We start from the raw sequence: 21,131 nt of genomic DNA, 5'->3' as shown, positions 1-21,131 counted from the left end.
ACTTCTTTAAAAATATATATTTTTGGTTTTTTAAACTTTCCTCAACAAATTGCTGTAAATGTACAACATAAAACAATTAAACAAATGTACATGATTGACAACATACACAGCTGTGGTATAATTGTTATTACCTGAGTAGGCCTACTCTAAATTTTTCGTTCTTTATAACCTACTGTTTCCTTTTGCACCCACCACAAATTAGTATCGTCTGAGATTGTTTTTGGATTGACAACTGAAGCAAAGAATTACCACTACACCAGCTGGTGTTGATAATATTAGAAACCAGTTTCTCATGGTTTGACACACTGTAATATGCTGTATGCCTATGAAGGAGTACTACGTCCCCCTGCTAGTGGGTCAGCAACACAACATGGACAACAAGTGGAGGGATTTTAACATTGGGTTTTATTCAAAACATATTTTAGGTCCACCAGTGCAAATGACACAACAACCCTACAATACACTACACTACATAATAAGGCTGAGGTAGGCCTAATATTTGTCCATGAGGGGTCTCTCAGTTCAGGGATCCAAACAGTAAGACGCTGAAGGGTTGCATCCCAATCATCTAAATTGGACTCCTCTCCCCTATCCTGTCTTGCTAGATCAGCACAGTTCTAGAAGGAGAAACAAATAGGGAAAGAAACTTTAAACTATTAAGATGTAGGCCCAGGTCATTGAAAGACTCCTCCCTACTCTCTCCCCCTGAAGTATCTCTGGTCCCAGATCTGGTTGGTCAGATGGTGGAGGTAAAATACTACTCCGCTTGTTCAAAAGGATCAGCCGGAGAAAAGCACTGCCCCAATTATCTGATCAACCATTCACCTCAACTTCTAAACAACTGGGCATGATATATATATTCCATGATATATACTGCATATCCACCGCTCCATTCATATGATACAAAGATTACTAGCTCAGGTCAAAGGTCGACCCTTGTGGACAAGCAGGTCATGGTGGATCCAGAGAAGGCTCCAGCGCAGCATCACATGCGTGTCTTCTTGTAGATGGCGACATACTCTTGGACGTCTTCAGGGGAGCCCAGGACCACAGGAACTCGCTGGTGGATGTTCTCTGGCTTGATGTCCAGGACATTCATCTCCCCCGTGGTGGCCATGCCTCCAGCCTGCTCGATGATGAAAGACATGGGGTTGCACTCATATAGTAGCCTCAGCTACACAGGACGGAGTGGAAGAGAGACGATGGTTAGTCACTTCAATATATAGAGAGAAATGGTCTAGTTCATTCTACCTTTTATCAGTTTTGGTGGGGCACAGCCAGCACTCTACTTTTGGTTACTTGTATGTAACATATAGTTGTTGTTTTTTCAAAGTAGATATAACATTTATATGACCTGAGGAGCTCTGTCTCACTCACCTTGCCCTTGGGGCTCTTGACATTGGCAGGGTATAAGAAGATTCCTCCGTACACCAAAGTCCTGTGCACATCAGCCACCATGGAGCCAACATAACGCCCACCATAGGGGGCACTCCCATCCTGGAAACAAAAAGCAATGTACCCAGTGCGACTTACAATAGGTGCATTTAAAAGTAAGTAAGACAACCACGAGGCATATTTCATTAACTGCATTGGTCACTTCATAGTACCTAAAGAGTTAGTTAGTGGTGCAGAATTACAGTTTAAGCCCTTTCAGGTGTATAGTTAGTAAATTACCTCTGGATATTTCTTCTTCTTCAGGTATTCTGTGATGTCTGGGTAGAAGTGCTGAGCATAGCCTTCGTTCAGACTGTAGATCTTCCCTCTCTTCTTGATCTTCACGTCCTTATCTGTCAGGATAAACTCCCCGATAGACTAAAAACATACAGAACAGGGACTTGACTCAGCAACTTCATTGACTTTCTTTCCACTACACGTGACGGTCTTGATTACTTCTGGAAGTTTGTTTGCACAAAAGCTTCGTTTACCATCCAGCATTAACTTATTTTATGTTCTATAGTAATTAATCGCAAGATCAAAGAGCACCTCATGGATTAACTATAAATCAATGAAGGGCACCTCTCCTGTGTCTCTTCATTGACTATTGGATTTAGACGTGTTTATGTTCTTTAACTACCGTTTCTTATTTGTTTATCTATTCCATTTTATAGTTTTACTGTAGTGTGTTGTTATTTTAAAATGCACTTTTACATTTTTTAAGTTTGATTTGGATTTTACAGGGTTGAGCATGAAGCAGTTCACCCCTAGGTTTGATTTGAAACTTACAGGGTCGAGCATGAAGCAGTTGACCCCTTGACCTGTGGAGAGCACCATCATGGTGGCGCTGCCGTAGAGGGCATAACCGGCAGCAACGATGTGACGTCCAGACTGCAGCGCATCCTTCTCATTGGGCTCATCATCTGTTGTCTGGGAGACAAACACGTGGATAGTTGTTACCAAACATAACAGAAGAACAGTGAAACAGTAACTAAACTACAGTAGAAACTGGCACACTAATCTGACATACTGAAACAAAGTGTCTAAGAACGAAACAAATGTGTGGAACTGTTACGGAACGTCTGAGACCGAATATAGAATGCCTTTCGGAAATTATTCAGACCCCTTTACTTTTTCCACATTTTGTAACGTTACAGCCTTATTCTAAATGGATTAAATTAATAAACAATCCTCAGCAATCTACAAAGAATACCCCATAATGACAAAGTGAAAACAGGTTTTTAGACATTTTTGCAAACTTGGAGTCCACCTGTGGAAAATTCAATTGTTTGGACATGATTTGGAAAGGTCTTTATAAATGTCCCACAGTTGACAGTGGATGTCAGAGCCAAAACCAAGCTTTGAGGTCGTAGGAACTGTCCGTAAAGCTCAGAGACATGATTGTGTGGAGGTACAGATCTGGCGAAGGGTACCGAAAACATTCTGCAGCATTGAAGGTCCCCAAGAACACAGTGACCTCCATCATTCTTTAATGGAAGAAGTTTGGAACCACCAAGACTCTTCCTAGAGCTGGCTGCCCGGCCAAATTGAGCAATCGGGGGAGAAGGGCCTTGGTCAGGGAGGTCATCAAGAACCCGATGGTCACTCTGACAGGGCTCTAGAATTCCGCTGTGGAGATGGGATAAACTCTAGAAGGACAACCATCTCTGCAGCACTCCACCAATCATGCCTTTATGGTAGGAGTGGCCAGACAGAAGCCGCTCCTCAGTAAAAAGACACATGACAGCCCGCTTGGAGTTTGCCAAAAGGTACCTAAAGACTCTCAGACCATGGGAAACAAGATTCTCTGGTCTGATGAAATCAAGATTGAACTCTTTGGCCTGAATGCCAAGCGTCACGTCTGGAAGAAACCATGCATCATCCCTACGGTGAAGTATGGTGGTGGCAGCATCATGCTGTGGCAATATTTTTCAGTGGCAGGGACTGGGAGACTAGTCAGGATCGAGGCAAAGATGAATGGAGCAAAGTACAAAGAGATCCTTGATGAAATCTTGCTCCAGAGCGCTCAGGACCTCAGACTTGGGCGAAGGTACACCTTCCAACAGGACAACGACCCTAAGCACACAGCCAAGACAACGCAGGAGTGGCTTCAGGACAAGTTTCTGAATGTCCTTGAGTGGCCCAGTCAGAACCCGGACTTTAACCCGATTTAACATATCTGGAGAGACCTGAAAATAGCTGTACAGCAAAGCTCCCCATCCAACCTGACAGAGCTTGAGAGAATCTGCAGAGAAGAATAGGAGAAACTCCCCAAATACAGGATGTGCCAAGCTTGTAGCATCATACCTAAGAAGACTCAAAGCTGTAATCGCTGCCAATGTGCTTCAACAAAGTACTGAGTAAAGGGTCTGAATACTTATGTAAAATGTAATATTTCAGTAATTTTTTTGTATAAATTGGCAAACATTTCTAAAAACCTGTCTTTGCTTTGTCATTATGGGGTATTGTGATGTCATTATGGGGTATTGTGATGTCATTATGGGGTATTGTGTGTAGATTGATGAGGGAAAATAAACAATTTAATACATTTTAGAATAAGGCTGTAACGTAACAAAATTTGGAAATAGTCAAGGGGTCTGAGTACTTTCCAAAGGCACTGCATGTTATGGGCACGGAGGACTACGGAAGCCCTGTAGCCCAAGGCAATTTTTTTATTTAAATAATGTGACTCTTGGAATTCTTGTTTGAACGACTTTGTATCTTGTTTGAACAATTTTTTTTACTTAGTCGTTCAAACAAGAGTAATTGTTATTTTGTCTAATTAGGCCTCATTTGATATACAGATTGTCAGACCGTGTAATGGTTGCTGCAGCCATTCATTCACTGATTCCATCCATTGATAGGATTGTTCATTGACAGTTCTTTGATAGCCTAAAACAGGGCTGTTTCTGAGTGCCATAGCATGTAAGTGGAGCTTTATACAAAAAAACATTATCGAAACATTCATACAAATGTTGTCAGTATTGCAAACATAAGCACGACACAGACAGGCAGTCTATCCATTTCATGTTTTTCTTAGCTGTTGAGTTATATGCAGCTATTTCCTCTTACCATATATGCTGATATTGTGGCATCAGGCAATGCAAAATGAACTTGCCTATTGTCAGACTCCTTTTACCGGTCTGGATACATGAACGTTCGGCTGCCCAGAGGTGGAATGCAGCAAGACACAGACATGCAGTCTAATTAGTGATTGAATGTTATTTTTTCATCTTAATTACAAACATTGACTAAGCTGCACAGGAGACAGACAGGCAGTCAAGTAGTGTTATTTTACCTGGAACTAAGATATGGCAGCAACTACACTGCTCAAAAAAATAAAGGGAACACTTACAACACAATGTAACTCCAAGTCAATCACACTTCTGTGAAATCAAACTGTCCACTTAGGAAGCAACACTGATTGACAATACATTTCACATGCTGTTGTGCAAATGGAATAGACAACAGGTGGAAATTATAGGCAATTAGCAAGACATCCCCCAATAAAGGAGTGGTTCTGCTGGTGGTGACCACAGACCACTTCTCAGTTCCTATGCTTCCTGGCTGATGTTTGTCACTTTTGAATGCTGGCGGTGCTTTCACTCTAGTGGTAGCATGAGACGGAGTCTACAACCCACACAAGTGGCTCAGGTAGTGCAGCTCATCCAGGATGGCACATCAATGCGAGCTGTGGTAAGAAGGTTTGCTGTGTCTGTCAGCGTAGTGTCCAGAGTATGGAGGCGCTACCAGGAGACAGGCCAGTACATCAGGAGACGTGGAGGAGGCCGTAGGAGGGCAACAACCCAGCAGCAGGACCGCTACCTCCGCCTTTGTGCAAGGAGGAGCACTGCCAGAGCCCTGCCAGAGCCCTGCAAAATGACCTTCAGCAGGCCACAAATGTGCATGTGTCTGCTCAAACGGTCAGAAACAGACTCCATGAGGGTGATATGAGGGCCCGACGTCCACAGGTGGGGGTTGTGCTTACAGCCCAATACCGTGCAGGACGTTTGGCATTTGCCAGAGAACACCAAGATTGGCAAATTCGCCACTGGCGCCCTGTGCTCTTCACAGATGAAAGCAGGTTCACACTGAGCACATGTGACAGACGTGACAGAGTCTGGAGACGCCGTGGAGAACGTTCTGCTGCCTGCAACATCCTCCAGCATGACCGGTTTGGCGGTGGGTCAGTCATGGTGTGGGGTGGCATTTCTTTGGGGGGCCGCACAGCCCTCCATGTGCTCGCCAGAGGTAGCCTGACTGCCATTAGGTACCGAGATGAGATCCTATGTGAGACCATATGCTGGTGCGGTTGGCCCTGGGTTCCTCCTAAAGCAAGACAATGCTAGACCTCATGTGGCTGGAGTGTCAGCAGTTCCTGCAAGAGGAAGGCATTGATGCTATGGACTGGCCCGCCCGTTCCCCAGACCTGAATCCAATTGAGCACATCTGGGACATCATGTCTCGCTCCATCCACCAACGCCACGCTGCACCAGACTGTCCAGGAGTTGGCGGATGCTTTAGTCCAGGTCTGGGAGGAGATCCCTCAGGAGACCATCCGCCACCTCATCAGGAGCATGCCCAGGCGTTGTAGGGAGGTCATACAGGCACGTGGAGGCCACACATACTACTGAGCCTCATTTTGACTTGTTTTAAGGACATTACATCAAAGTTGGATCAGCCTGTAGTGTGGTTTTCCACTTTAATTTTGAGTGTGACTCCAAATCCAGACCTCCATGGGTTGATAAATTTGATTTCCATTGATAATTTTTGTGTGATTTTGTTGTCAGCACATTCAACTATGTAAAGAAAAAAGTATTTAATAAGAATATTTCATTCATTCAGATCTAGGATGTGTTATTTTAGTGTTCCCTTTATCTTTTTGAGCAGTGTATAAAGATTAGCCTACATCATCACACAAAATGTTCCCAAAGTGTAGGGACTGCATCCTGCTTGTGCAAATGCAATAGACGTTAGACAGAGAAGGTTGTAGCCTTCATAATATATAGTGCCCTCAGAAGGCTTTGACTTATTCCACATAGTTGTGTTACAGCCTGAATTACAAATTGACAAAATGTACACAATAACCCCCCCCCCGACAAATCTTCTTCAGGATCGGTGTCCCATCCGCAGGACGGTTGAGATAATGTAGGCTAATGTGATTAGCATGAGGTTGTAAGAAACAAAACAAAATCCCAGGACATAGACATATCTGATATGGGCAGAAAGCTTACATTTTTTAAATCTAACTGCACTGTCCATTTTACAGTAGCTATTACAGTGAAATAATACCATGCTATTGTTTGAGGAGAGTGTACAATTATGAACAAACCAATTAGGTACATTTGGTTAGTCTTGATACAACATTTTAAATAGATATGTAAGATTTCACTGGATCACTCTAAAACTTTCCACATAGTGCTGCCATCTAGTGGCCAAAGTATAAATTGCGCCTGGGCTAGAATAATTCATTATGCCCTCTCTCTTGCATTTCAAAGACGATGGTACAAAAAAACTTTTATTTTTTTTCTTTGGATTATCTTTTACCAGATCTAATGTGTTATATTCTCCTACATTCCTTTCACATTTCCACCAGCTTCAAAGTGTTTCCTTTCAAATGGTATCAAGAATATGCATATCCTTGCTTCAGGTCCTGAGCTACAGGCAGTTAGATTTGGGTATGTCATTTTAGGAAGAAATTGGAAAAAAGGGGGCGGATCCTTAAGAGGCAAAAGTGAAAACCTGTTTTTCGAAATGTGCTCAAATGTATTGAAATTTAAATACAGAAATCTAATTTACATAAGTATTCACACTCCTGAGGCAATACATGTTAGAATCACCTTTAGCAGCAATTACAGCTGTGAGTCTTTCTGGGTAAGTCTAAGAGCTTTGCACACCTGGATTGTACAATGATTGTACATTATTCTTTTAAATTCTTCATGCTCTGTCAAGTTGGTTGTTGATCATTGCTACACAGCCATTTTCAAGTCTTGTCATAGATTTTCAAGCCAATTTAAGTCAAATGTAACTAGGCCACTCAGGAACATTCAATGTCGTCTTGGGACCTTGTGTTTTAGGTTATTGTACTGCTGAAAGGGGAGTTTGTCTCCCAGTGTCTGTTAGAAAGCAGACTGAACCAGGTTTTCCTCTCGGATTTTGCATGTGCTTAGCTCTATTCCGCTTCTTTTTATTATATATATATATATATATATATATATATATATATATTAGTCCTTACCGATGACAAGCATACCTGTAATACGATGCAGCCACCACGCTTGAAAATATGAAGAGTGGTACTCAGTGATGTGCCGTGTTTGCCCCAAACCTAATGCTTTGTATTCAGGATAGAATTAATTTCTTAGCCACATTTTTGGAGTTTTACTTTCTGACTGGGTGTATTGATACACCATCCAATGTGCAATTCATAACTTCACCACGCTCAAAAGGGATATTTAATGTTGGCTTTTTCTCTATGTTTTTTTTTCTTTCATCTACCAATAGGTGCCCTTGTTTGCGAGGCATTGGAAAACCTCTGGTCTTTGTTGTTGAATCTGTGTTTGAAATTCACTTCTCGACCGAGGGACCTTATAGGTAATTGTATGTGTGGGGTACAGTGATGAGGTAGCATTCAAAAATAATGTTAACACTATTATTGCACACAGAGTGAGTCCATGCAACTTAGTATGTTACTTGCTAAGCACATTTTTACTCCTGAACTTATTTAGGCTTGCCATAACAAAGGAATTGAATACTTATTGACTCAAGACATTTCAGCGTTTCAATTTTAATTAATTTGTATATTTTTTACAATCATAATTCCACTTTGACATAATGGGGTATTGTGTGTAGGCCAGTGACACAAAATCTCAATTTAATACATTTTAAATTAAGAGGCAAGGCGTGTGAATACTTTCTGAATGTTTGTTCAAATCGAGGCAGGGTTTTATTTCAGCTGTTCAGAAATATGAGGCAGAGACATACGCTGCCTCACAGTTTAGAATGGGGTGAGTAAAGAGCAAAACATGAAGGGAGCAGGACTGTGAGCAGCAGTAACATTAGAAAAACAAATGTATGCATAAAATAACATGCGTAGAATGTAATCCGGATCCTTAGCTTTAAGAAAAAGGTTTATGGAGGGGTGGGCTGGGGTGTATTAATTAGCCCTAGTCGGTTGTAATTATTTAGCCTACCCCACCCAGAGTAACCTATATATACACGGAACAAAAATATAAACACAACATGTAAAGTGTTGGTCCCATGTTTCATGAGCTGAAATAAAAGATCCCAGAAATGTTCCATACTCACAAAAATCTTATTTCTCTAAAATGTTGTGCACAAATGTGTTTACATCCCTGTTAGTGTGCATTTCTCCCTTGCCAAGATAATCCATCCACCTGACAGGTGTGGAATATCAAGAAGCTGATAAAACGGCACCATCATTACATAGGTGCACCTTGTGCTGGGGCCAATAAAAGGCCGCTAGAAATGTGCAGTTGTATCACACAACACAATGCCACAGATGTCTCAAGTTGATGGAGTGTGCAATTGGCATGCTGACTGCAGGAATGTCCACCAGAGCTGTTGCCAGAGAATTTAACATTCATTTCTCTACCATAAGCCATCTCCAGTGTTGTTTTAGAAAATTTGGCAGTATGTCCAACCGGCCTCACAACCGCAGACCATGTGTATGGCATTGAATAGGCGAGCGGTTTGCTGATGTCAACATTGTGAACAGAGTGCCCCATGGTGGGTTTATGGTATGGGCAGGCATAAGCAACAGACAACGAACACAATTGCATTTTATCAATGTCAATTTGAATGCACAGAGATACCGTGACGCGATCCTGAGGTCCATTGTCGTGCCATTCATCTGCCGCCATCACCATGTCTCAGCATGATAATGCACTGCCCCATGTCACAAGGATCTGTACACAATTCCTGGAAGCTGAAACATGACCCAGTTCTTCCATGGCCTGCATACGAATCAAGCCGTGGCTGTCACCCATTGAGCACGCTTGGGATACTCAAGTGTGTTCCAGTTCCCGCCAATATCCAGCAACTTCGCACAGCCATTGAAGAGGAGTGGGACAGCATGGCACAATCAACAACCTGATTAACTCTATGCAAAGGAGATATGTTGCGCTGCATGAGGCAAATGGTCACACCAGAGACTGACTGGTTTTCAGATCAGTGACCAACAGATGCATATCTGTTTTCCCAGTCATGTAAAATCAATAGATTAGGGCCTAATGAATTTATTTCAATTGACTGATTTCCTTATATGACCTGTAATTTAGTAAAATCTTTGAAATTGTTGCATGTTGCGTTTATATTCTACTTTCTAACATCAGGATATGACATTTATTTTGAAGGACTTTAAATGTATTAACGGATGTTTTAGGTAAGCAATAGATAGGCTACTGTAAAATGTATTTGAATAGAAACATAAATCAATTTAACTAAACTATAATAAATAAATATTAAAGGCCAATATCAGCTTCTTTTCATAAATAAAAGGAAATAAATAATCTCAAACTGCAGCGGTCAAATGATTTTTTGCACAGGAGCAGGCACCAACAAGTTTCACATGTGTATTGAGCGTGGGAAATGCACTCCACAAATTAAATATACTGTTTACAGAAAATATATAAATAATACATATAGGAGCAAATCAGACTGACTATCAAGTCACCAAAAGTACAAACATGTTGTATGCACGGAAAGGGTACACCCTGGTGGTCATCGTAATGTAATCCATTTATTATCCATCCACATTTAATATGACATTACCTTGAATGCATCCATCAAACTAACTAACTTTCACTCGTTTCCAATGGGCACAATATTGATGTTTACCTCGCCTGTATGCTTGTTATTTCCGCAATTTTCGCACAGTGAAGTACTACCCAAACCAGATCAAACCAGACAGACGTATCTGGTTTCAAGTGGCCAAGTCACATCATGTGATCTAGTGGACGAACTCGAAATCAGACAAGCTCATATTACATCCGTGAAAAGGTTACGACTTCAGCTTTCTCCTCATATGTATGTATATCATTCCTGTAAGACAAAAAATGTAGTCATGGAACGTTGCACAAGCCCTGCGCTTTTAAAATGGCTTTGTTCCTATGGGAATTTAACCATGTTTAGAGCGCCACCATTACGTAAAAGATATGCCCCCCCAAAAATTCCCTACAACAAAAAAATTATTATTTTTGGAATGGCAATTGGTGACAACTGTGTGTGTTTTCTATCCCTGTTCGCTCCTCTCCCTGCAGGCTTTACAGACGCTCCACACCCCTTGGCTGCAGCCCCTTCTAATTTAGTGTACCATGCATGCACAACCCATGTGGAATTCTTGTTCAGCAGCAGCATTTGGAACTGCTGATCTGTGGTCAAGAACCCAGAGTTCATCTCAGCCTATACTGCCCTTAAGTCCCTTGACTTTTTGGCTCCGACGTTGACATGGATCACCCCAGAGAAAACTGCTACTCCAGCTGCTCTCTTCACCTGACTATGTTTTCTCTCAGTCTGAGAGCATCTGTTCATTGCCGTGGTGGCACAGTGCTGCTGATTTCTCCTAAATGGAAATTCTCTTTACTCCCTCACCTGTCCTTCTCCTTATTTGAATTCCATGCGGTCACTGTCACTTGTCCACTCAAGCTTAACATTATTGTCATCTATCGCCCACCAGGTTCCCTTGGAGAGTTCCTCAATAAGCTTCACACCTTGATAAGCTCACTTCCTGACGTTGGCTCAGCGCTCTTTGTACTGTGCGACTTCAACCTCCTGACGTCTGCCTTCCATTGATTTCTTTCCATTTCTTTCCCTCCTTGCCCTCACCCTTTCCACTCAAGGCAGGCAATACGCATGACCTCATCTTTACTTGAGGCTGTTCGCCTACTAATCTCATGCGCCGTCACAATCTTCTCTCCTATCATCTCTCCCTTTTGCTAAATCCCTCCCTTCTGGTTCTGCCTCTTCGAGCCTACCATCCTCCCTTTCCACAGCCTATTACTTGCACTGTCCCCTTTCCTCCCGGCCGGCCCTCCCCTCCGTGACTCATTGCAACCTTAAATAACAGGGCTGCAGTCAGCTGAGGAAAACTTAACTTCCGGAAGACCTATCATCCTTCACTCCCTCTCTACCTTCTCTTCCTCTGATAGAAAGTGGCTTTAGCAGCAGATACATTCTGCCTCTAACCCTAGGAAACTCTTCACCTTCTCCTCCCTCCTTAATCCTACACCCCCTCCCGCTCTGCGGACAACTTGGTCAACCACTTTGAAAAGAAGGTTGATGACATCCGCTCAGCCTACTGAATCAACTGGTCCCACTCATACATAACAACCCTACGCCTTGACCTTTTGCTCCCCTCTCACGCCAGAAGAAATCTTACGACTAGTGAAGTCCAGCTGCCCGACAACCTGCACGCTCGACCCCAACTTCAGACCATCTCTGGAGACCTTCCATTCCGCACGTCACTCATCCCTGACCACTGGCTGCATCCCCTCTGACTTCAAAATGGCCTGGGTCACTCCCCTCCTCAAGAAACAAACACTCAACCCCTCTGATGTCAAACCCCCACACAAAAAATAATTTTGCGAACTAACACTTGCACTTGACTCTTTTCCCTCTTTCTAGCTCTGACTTCGCTGATAGTGCATTCATCTCAATGAAGTAACTAAGTAAGTCACTCTGGATAAGAGCGTCTTATAAATGACTCCAATGTAAATGCATTTGATATTTTAGCTTAATTACATGTATTTATATTAGTGATTCTATTCCAAGGAAAACTCAAATACATAGACTACTGTCAAATGTAGTGCCTACCTAAAACATCTGTTTATATATTTGAAGTCCTTCAAAATAGACACTACATATCCTAATGTTAGAAAGTAGAGTATGCCGTGCCTTGAGCCCTTGACTTTTTCCATATTTAAAATGGAAAATAATGACAAAGCAACATTTTAAAATAAAAACTGAAATACCTTTATTTACGTAAGTATTCAGACCCTTTGCTATGAGACAACAAAAAAAGCTCAGGTGCATCCTGTTTCCATTGATCATCCTTGATGTTTCTACAACTTGGAGTCCACCTGTGGTAAATTCAATTGATTGGACATGATTTGAAAAGGCACACCTGTCTATATAAAAAGGTCCCACAGTTGACAGTGCACGTAAGAGCAAAAACCAAGCCATGAGGTCAAAGGAATTGTCCGTCATTCTTAAATGGATGAGGTTTGGAACCACCAAGACTCTTCCTAGAGCTGGCCGCCCGGCCAAACTGAGCAATCGGGGAGAAGGGACTTGGTCAGGGAGGTGACCAAGAACCCGCTGGTCACTGACAGAGCTCTAGAGTTCCTCTGTGGAGACGGAAGGACAACCATCTGAGGCACTCCACCAAATCAGGCCTTTATGGTAGAGTGGCCAGACGGAAGCCACTCCTCAGTAAAAAAGGTACATGACAGCCCGCTTGGAGTTTGCCAAAAGGCACCTAAAAGACTATCAGACAATTAGAAACAAGATTCTCTGGTCTGATGAAGCCGAAATTGAACTCGACTGAATGCCAAGCATCACATCTGGAGGAAACCTGGCACCATCCCTACAGTGAAGCATGGTGGTGGCAGAATCATGCTGTGGGGATGTTTTTCAGCGGCAGGGACTGGGTGACTAGTCAGGATCGAGGCAAAGATGAACAGAGCAAAGTAGAGAGATCCTTGATGAAAACGTACTCCAGAGTGCTCAGGACCTCAGACTGGGCCGAAGGTTCACCTTCCAACAGGATAACGACCCTAAGCACACAGCCAAGACAACAAGCTTAAGAGAATCTGCAGAGAAGAATGGGAAAAGCTCCCCAAATACAGGCGTGCCAAGCTTGTAGCGTCATACCCAAGACACATTGCTGTAATGGCTGCCAAAGATGCTTCAAAGTACTGAGTAAAGGGTCTGAATACTTATGTAAAGTTTTTTTTATTTTTATAAATTAGCAAACATTTCTAAAAACCTGTTTTGCTTTGTCATTGTGTAGATTGAGGAAAAAAATGTTTTTAAAGACATTTTAGAATAAGGCCGTAAAGTAACAAAATTTGGAAAAAGTCAAGGGGTCTGATTTACCTTCCGAAGGCACTGTAAACCAGTGGTGGAAAAAGTACCCAATTGTCATACCTGAGTAAAAGTAAAGATACCTTAATAGAAAATGACCCTAGTAAAAGTCACCCAGCAAAATCCTACTTGAGTAAAAGTCTAAGTATTTGGTAGTATCGAAAGTAAGCATGCTCCAACACACAATTTACAAACGAAGCATGTCTTTAGTGAGTCCGCCAGATCAGATGCAGTAGGGATAACCAGGGATGTTCTCTTGATAAGTGTGTGAATTAGACACTTTTCCTGTCCTGCTAAGCATTCAAAATGTAACGATTTAATATATAAAAAAGGAAAGTAAAGTACAGACACCCCCAAAAACTATTTTAGTACTTAAGTATTTTTTTACTTAAGTACTTTACACCACTGCTGTAAACTAGATATAGGCTACTGTGGATAGGGTCCCAGTAAGAAGTGATAAAGAACAAAAAATGCTAGGCAGAACATGCCCAGAACTTGTGGCTGAGCAGTACCAGAGCAAAATTGGAGCAGGAGAGGGATTGAATTACACTCTGCTCCTCACTTAAAAGTTATGGTATTCAGAAGCAGCCCTGCTTTAGGTTATCAAAGAACAGTCAATGAATAATCATGGATTCAGTGTTGTGAAATCTGTTGAGAATGTATTATGTTTTTAAAGTTGTATAACTGCTAATGGGGCCTCCATAATAAATACAAATGAATGGCTGCAGCAACCATTACACGGTCTGACAAGCTGCGTAACAAGTTATGCTTAGAGAAAAGACCAATTAAATCAAATCAAAGTTTGTCACGTGCACCGAATACAACAGGTGTAGACCTTACAGTGAAATACTTACAGGCTCTAACCAACAGTTCAAAAAAGGTATTAGGTGAACAATAAAGAAATAAAACAGTTAAAAAGACAGTGAAAAATAAACAGTAGCGAGGCTATATACAGTAGCGAGGCTATATACAGTAGCGAGGCTGCATACAGGCACCGGTTAGTTGGGCTGATTGAGGTAGTATGTAGATATGGTTAAAGTGACTATGCATATATGATGAACAGAGAGTAGCAGTAGCGTAAAAGAGGGGTTGGCGGGTGGTGGGTTGCGGGACACAATGCAGATAGCTAGGTTAGCCAATGTGCGGGGGCACTGGTTGGTCGGGCCAATTGAGGTAGTATGTACATGAATGTATAGTTAAAGTGACTATGCATATATGATAAACAGAGAGTAGCAGCGTAAAAGAGGGGTTGGGGGGCACACAATGCAAATAGTCCGGGTAGCCATTTGATTACCTGTTCGGGTAATGGCTTGGGGGTAAAACTGTTGAGAAGCCTTTTTGTCCTAGACTTGGCACTCCGGTACTGCTTGCCATGCGATAGTAGAGAGAACAGTCTATGACTGGGGTGGCTGGGGTCTTTGACAATTTTTAGGGCCTTCTTCTGACACCGCCTGGTGTAGAGGTCCTGGATGGCAGGCAGCTTAGCCCCAGTGATGTACTGGGCCGCACGCACTACTAATAGGCTTTGTCGTGCCCTCTTCACGACTGTCTTGGTGTGTTTGGACCGTTCTAGTTTGTTGGTGATGTGGACACCAAGGAACTTGAAGCTCTCAACCTGCTCCACTATAGCCCCGTCGATGAGAATGGTGGCGTGCTCGGTCCTCCATTTCCTGTAGTCCGCAATCATCTCCTTTGTCTAGGTCACGTTGAGGGATAGGTTGTTATTCTGGCACCACCCGGCCAGGTCTCTGATCTCCTCCCTATAGGCGGTCTCGTCGTTGTCGGTGATCAGGCCTACCACTGTTGTGTCATCTGCAAACTTAATGGTATTGGAGTCGTGCCTAGCCATGCAGTTGTGGGTGAACAGGGAGTACAAGAGAGGACTGAGCATACACCCCTGGGCGACTCCAGTGTTGAGGATCAGCGTGGCAGATGTGTTGTTACCTACCCTCACCACCTGGGAGCAGCCCGTCAGGAAGTCCAGGATCCAGTTGCAGAGGGATGCGTTTTGTCCCAGGATCCTTAGCTTAGTGATGAGCTTTGAGGGTACTATGGTGTTGAACGCTGAGCTGTAGTCAATGAATAGCATTCTCACATAGGTGTTCCTTTTGTCCAGGTGGGAAAGGGCAGTGTGGAGTGCAATAGAGATTGCATCATCTGTAGATCTGTGAGCTGTATGCAAATTGGAGTGGGTCTAGGGTTTCTGGGATAATGGTGTTGATGTGAGCCATTACCAGCCTTTCAAAGCACTTCATGGCTACGGACGTGAGTGCTACGGGTTTGTAGTCATTTAGGCAGGTTGCCTTCGTGTTCTTGGGCACAGGGACTATGGTGGTCTGCTTGAAACATGTTGGTATTACAGACTCAATTAGGGACATGTTGAAAACGTCAGTGAAGACACCTGCCAGTTGGTCAGCAAATGCCCGGAGCACACATCCTGGTAATCCATCTCTACCCGCAGCCTTGTGAATGTGGACCTGTTTAAAGGTGTTACTCACGTTGGCTACGGAGAGTGTGATAACTGTCATCCGGAACAGCTAATGCTCTCATGCATGCCTCAGTGTTGCTTGCCTTGAAGCGAGCATAGAAGTGACTTAGCTTGTCTGGTAGGCTCGTGTCACTGGGCAGCTCGCGGCTGTGCTTCCCTTTGTAGTCTGTAATAGTTTGCAAGCCCTGCCACACAAGACGAGCGTCGGAGCCAGTGTAGTACGATTCAATCTTAGCCCTGTATTGAAGCTTTGCTTGTTTGATGGTTCGTCGCAGGGCATAGCAGAATTTCTTATTAGAGTCCCGCACCTTGAAAGCGGCGGCTCTACCCTTTAGCTCAGTGCGAATGTTGCCTGAAATCAATGGCTTCTGTTTGGGGTATGTACGTACAGTCACTGTGGGGACAACGTCCTCAATGCACTTATTGATAAAGCCAGTGACTGATGTGGTGTACTCCTCAATGCCATCGGAAGAATCTCAAAACATGTTCCAGTCTGATAGTAAAGCAGTCCTGTAGTTTAGCATCTGCTTCATCTGACCACTTTTTTATAGACCGAGTCACTGGTGCTTCCTGCTTTAATTTTTGCTTGTAAGCAGGAATCAGGAGGATAGAGTTGTGGTTGGATTTACCAAATGGAGGGCGAGGGAGAGCTTTGTCTCTGTGTGTGGAGTACAGGTGATCTAGAATTTTTTCCCCCTCTGGTTGCACATTAACCTCACTAGGATACGTGGGACGCTAGTGTCCCACCTGGCCAACATCCAGTGAAATTGCAGAGCGCCAAATTCAAAAACAGAAATACTCATTATAAAAATGTATAAATCATACAAGTGTTATACATCGGTTTAAAGATTAACTTCTTCTTAATCCAACCACGGTGTCAGATTTCAAAAAGGCTTTACGGCGAAAGCATACCATGCGATTATCTGAGAACAGCGCCCAGCAGACAAATCATTACAAACATTTACCAGCCAAGTAGAGGAGTTACACAAGTCAGAAATATCGATAAAATGTATCACTTACCTTTGATGATCTTCATATGGTTGCACTCAGAAGACTCCCATTTACTCAATAAATGTTTGTTTTGTTCGATAAAGTCCCTGTTTATATCCAAAAACCACTGTTTTGTTTGCTCGTTTTGTTCAGTAATCCACAGGCTCAAACGCAGCCACAACAGGCAGACAAAAAATCCAAATAGTATCCGTGAAGTTCGTAGAAACATGTCAAACGATGTTTATAATCAATCCTCAGGTTGTTTTTAGCTTAAATAATCGATAATATTTCAACCGGACAATAACGTTGTCAATATAAAAAGGTAAACAAGAAAGGCGCGCGCTCTCGGTTGCGCATGAAAAACCTCTGGGACACTGTAGGGTCCACTCATTCAGAGTGGTCTTACTCTCTCATTTTTCAGAATACAAGCCTGAAACAATTCCTAAAGACTGTTGACATCTAGTGGAAGCCATAGGAAGTGCAATTTGAGTCCTAAGTCAATGGATACTGTAATGGCATTCAATAGAAAAACTACAAACATAAAAAAATCCCACTTCCTGGATAGATTTTTCTCAGGTTTTCACCTTCCAAATCAGTTCTGTTATACTCACAGACATTATGTTAACAGTTTTGGAAACTTTAGAGTATTTTTTATGCATATCCTAGCTTCTGGGCCTGAGTAGCAGGCAGTTTACTTTGGGCAAGCTTTTCATCCGGAGGTAAAAATAGTGCCCCCTACCCTAGTGAAGTTAAACATGTTGATGGAAATTAGGTAGAACTGATTTAAGTTTCCCTGCATTAAAGTCTCTGGCAACTAGGAGCGCTGCCTCTGGGTGAGTGTTTTCCTGTTTGATTATTTCCGTATACAGCTGAGTCATTCATACGAGATCACCTGTTCAAACGACTTAGTAACTTTTTTGAACAACAATATCTCATTTGAACAACTTAGTAAACATTTTTTATTTTTTATTACTTACTTTTTTTTTTGCCTAGGGGCTTCCGTAGAGGAATAATAACAAAAGAGTCACCAACCTTTCTGTAGATGGCAAAAATGGTTCCAATTGATACAAGACAGTCAATGTTTGACGAGCCATCCAGTGGGTCGAAGCACACAATATATTTTCCCTGTGAAAAAAAAAGGACATTGTCACATTGATGTTACAAGACATACCTCAACTTCCATCTGGACCACACACACACACACATATACACACACACCTACCTGTTTCTCTGGCTCCACAATGAGGGCCCTCTCGTTCTCCTCTGACACCAGGACACAGGAGGTGAAAGAGGACTTGATCATGTTGATGACCAAGTCATTGGACAGAACATCCAGCTTCTTCACCTGGTCACCGGTCACATTGGTGCTCCCAGCAATGCCATAGCTGGAGGGGAGGGAGAGAGGAGGAGAGAAAGAAGGAAGGGATAGAGAGATGGGCAGGGGGCAGACATGTCAGTAGTAATATCACCACAGTAGGCCTATTTCTGTCACAATTGGAAGGAGGGAGGGACAAGGGTAAAGTGTTTCTATGATGGCTCTGTGACAGTGGGCATGCAGTGTCTGGTTCAACTCACAGGGCACAGAGAGCGATACCATCTTTTGGCCTTCATTGACAGTCAGTCATAAAGGAAATTCCTGACAATGGAGGACTATAAAGAAATTCCTGACAATGGAGGACTATAAAGAAATTCCTGATAAATAGGTAATAGGCCTATACTTCCTCCTAATGAAGACAATAGACATGTCTCAAGAGGAAATAAATGAATGATTTGGGAGTAGCCTATTGCATTACAATAGCTCTGGCTTGCATTTATGAAAACAACATTGAGTCCAAAGAAAGAAACGGATGAACATTGACCCGAGTCGAAGTTGACAACAGTATTACCTGATTAGCTGGATTGTCAGACTCATGCATAATATCCGACTAGGTAAATATTTGATTTAGTCTCCCTACCCGGCATATGGTTGGTTGGACGGTCCCTGCTATTGATATAATCATTCACTTATTGCCAGTGCTTTGTGATTACCATATACCACAGAGGGGATAAGAATCCACAACTCACATTTTCTGCAGCATCACTTTGTTGATCAGACGATCAGTATCGTTTTACTGCGCTCAGTTGATAAATGTGACACATGATGCAACAAAAATGATCACTGACTGACCATATCACTAGCTAGTTTTCCATCCAATTTGTGACAAATTTTTATGCGAATATTCAAAAATCTGAGATGTTATTTCCATTAAAACAGACTGTTTAAAATGTGTGCATGATGACGTAATGCACATACAAATAACTTTGCCTTTAAATTCCCATGTACCAAAAGAAAAATATAAGTTAACTGGGTGTCCATCACATTTTAAACTCTACTGATGGTTGTCACAAAAACAGTTTCATTATATAGAAAATGTGCCCATTCTGGTCTTGGCCCATGCACTTTAACCAACAGCTCACTGATACAGTGCAGGTAGGCTACCTACATTATGAGATTAATATAGATAAGAGCAATATTATTTTTATTTGTCAAACGGCAGCCAAGCACTGACCATCATGCCACCAGAATAAGACCCTCTATTTATTGGAAAGGAGCATCAAGCTCATCCCCTTGTACATTCACCACCCTGTGAAGTTTAATAAACTGCATGCTTTCCCAAGTTGTAGTGGGAGGACCACAACATATCATGTAAATCCAAATTTATTTAGATAGGATGGTTATTATATCAATATTTGCACATTAAGGAGTTTACCACTATTTTTTGGGTAGCCTACATGGCAATTCAACCGCAATATGTATTTTATGTGTACTACGTCATCACGCACAGCCTTTTATCAACAACAAGTCAATTTGATGGAAACACATCTCTGGTGGGAGAATAAACATTATTTTCATATGGCTTTTTAAATATTCTCATGTAAATCTGTCGCCATTTTACATTGTCATTTAACGTACATTCCTACTTTACCCTGTGAGGACCGAACCAACAACGCGCCATGCTCTACCAACTGAGTCACACGGGACCAATTGAATGGACACCAAGACTTTCACATGCATACACAGAAACGTACAGGTTGGCAATCCCAGCTTTTCTGACAGCGGTGGAGATAGCTTTAACGGCTGTGCAGATAGAGTTGAGGAGGGTGGTCAGTTCTCCCGTTCCCTTCGCCTTCCTTCCCTCCTCCTGCACGAATCTCGTGAGGGTAACGACATTAGTATCGAACGCGCCTCGTTCGGACATGGTAACGAACTGTACTGGTTCTTTGAGCTTGTTTGCCGCGCGACGTATTCCTGCTGATTGGGGTACCGGGACAGGTGAGTTCCTCAAAGCCTCACCCTAAAGTTAAAATAGAACTAAAGAGTCGAGAGGGTGTGCAGGTGTTTGAACTAAAGGGTGTGCAGGTGTTTGAACCAATCACAGTTGGCCTTTCACCGGGAGGGGCGTGGTTGAGCACTGGCTGAGAGGTATAAACAGGTTAGCAAAAATGTTGACCTGGTTCCAAACTGTCCATTTACTCCACCCATTCTCTCTCTAACCCGTTTGGGGGGTTTCACATCTGAAAGGACTGGTAAGCAATATGTTGATGGCCGCACCTGGCCAATGGCCATTCAATATTGTTGCTTTCACCTATCCACATTTGCATTTGGCTTTCAGATTAGTGAACAATTCAGTAGTAAAGGGATGATGCTGGCTGAAATGGAACGAGACTTGTCAGCATGCTATATAGGCCATCCATTGGATAGGCCTACATGATCCATAAATAGAGAATGCAGATAGTGTGCAGTTAGATACATTTTGAATGAGAGAACTAGTTTTAGTGTAAGCCATGAATTACATTTACGTGGGATTATGTACTGTAGGCCTAGCCTACAATGCAATGGGAGGCTATGAATCCAATACTTGTACGAGTGTTATGAGAGAAACCATTCTGTAGCTGGTTTCAGATATTCAGTGTGTCTGGTGGGGTCTTATATGTAATTTAGTGTTGGGAAACCAGTCTGACAAGTGATGAAAGGTACCAGAGACACTCCACAGAAACCAGGTGCAAATTCTGTCATGATGAAATTACATACAGGTCAGCACATTGGTATAATAGTCTAGATGATCATAAATCA

At 42.5% G+C, this 21,131-nt stretch overlaps 1 protein-coding gene across 1 annotated transcript; it reads right to left on the bottom strand.

Annotated features, from left to right (window-relative positions):
* Window positions 1-387: 387 nt before the first annotated feature.
* On the bottom strand, window positions 388-20,410 carry LOC139537598 (fructose-1,6-bisphosphatase 1-like). The gene is made up of 7 exons (XM_071339092.1): window positions 20,087-20,410; window positions 18,240-18,402; window positions 18,050-18,142; window positions 2,224-2,364; window positions 1,675-1,812; window positions 1,378-1,497; window positions 388-1,174 (listed from the first exon to the last, which is right to left on the bottom strand). The coding sequence occupies exons 1-7, from the start codon at window positions 20,254-20,256 to the stop codon at window positions 986-988; spliced, it is 1,014 nt and encodes a 337-aa protein (XP_071195193.1). The 5' UTR covers window positions 20,257-20,410; the 3' UTR covers window positions 388-985.
* Window positions 20,411-21,131: the final 721 nt, after the last annotated feature.

This window comes from Salvelinus alpinus, chromosome 1 (assembly GCF_045679555.1).
Source record: "Salvelinus alpinus chromosome 1, SLU_Salpinus.1, whole genome shotgun sequence".
Taxonomy (NCBI): Eukaryota; Metazoa; Chordata; class Actinopteri; order Salmoniformes; family Salmonidae; genus Salvelinus; species Salvelinus alpinus.
The sequence above is the reverse complement of the archived record's forward strand: the minus strand, read 5'-3'. Positions and strand labels throughout refer to the sequence as shown.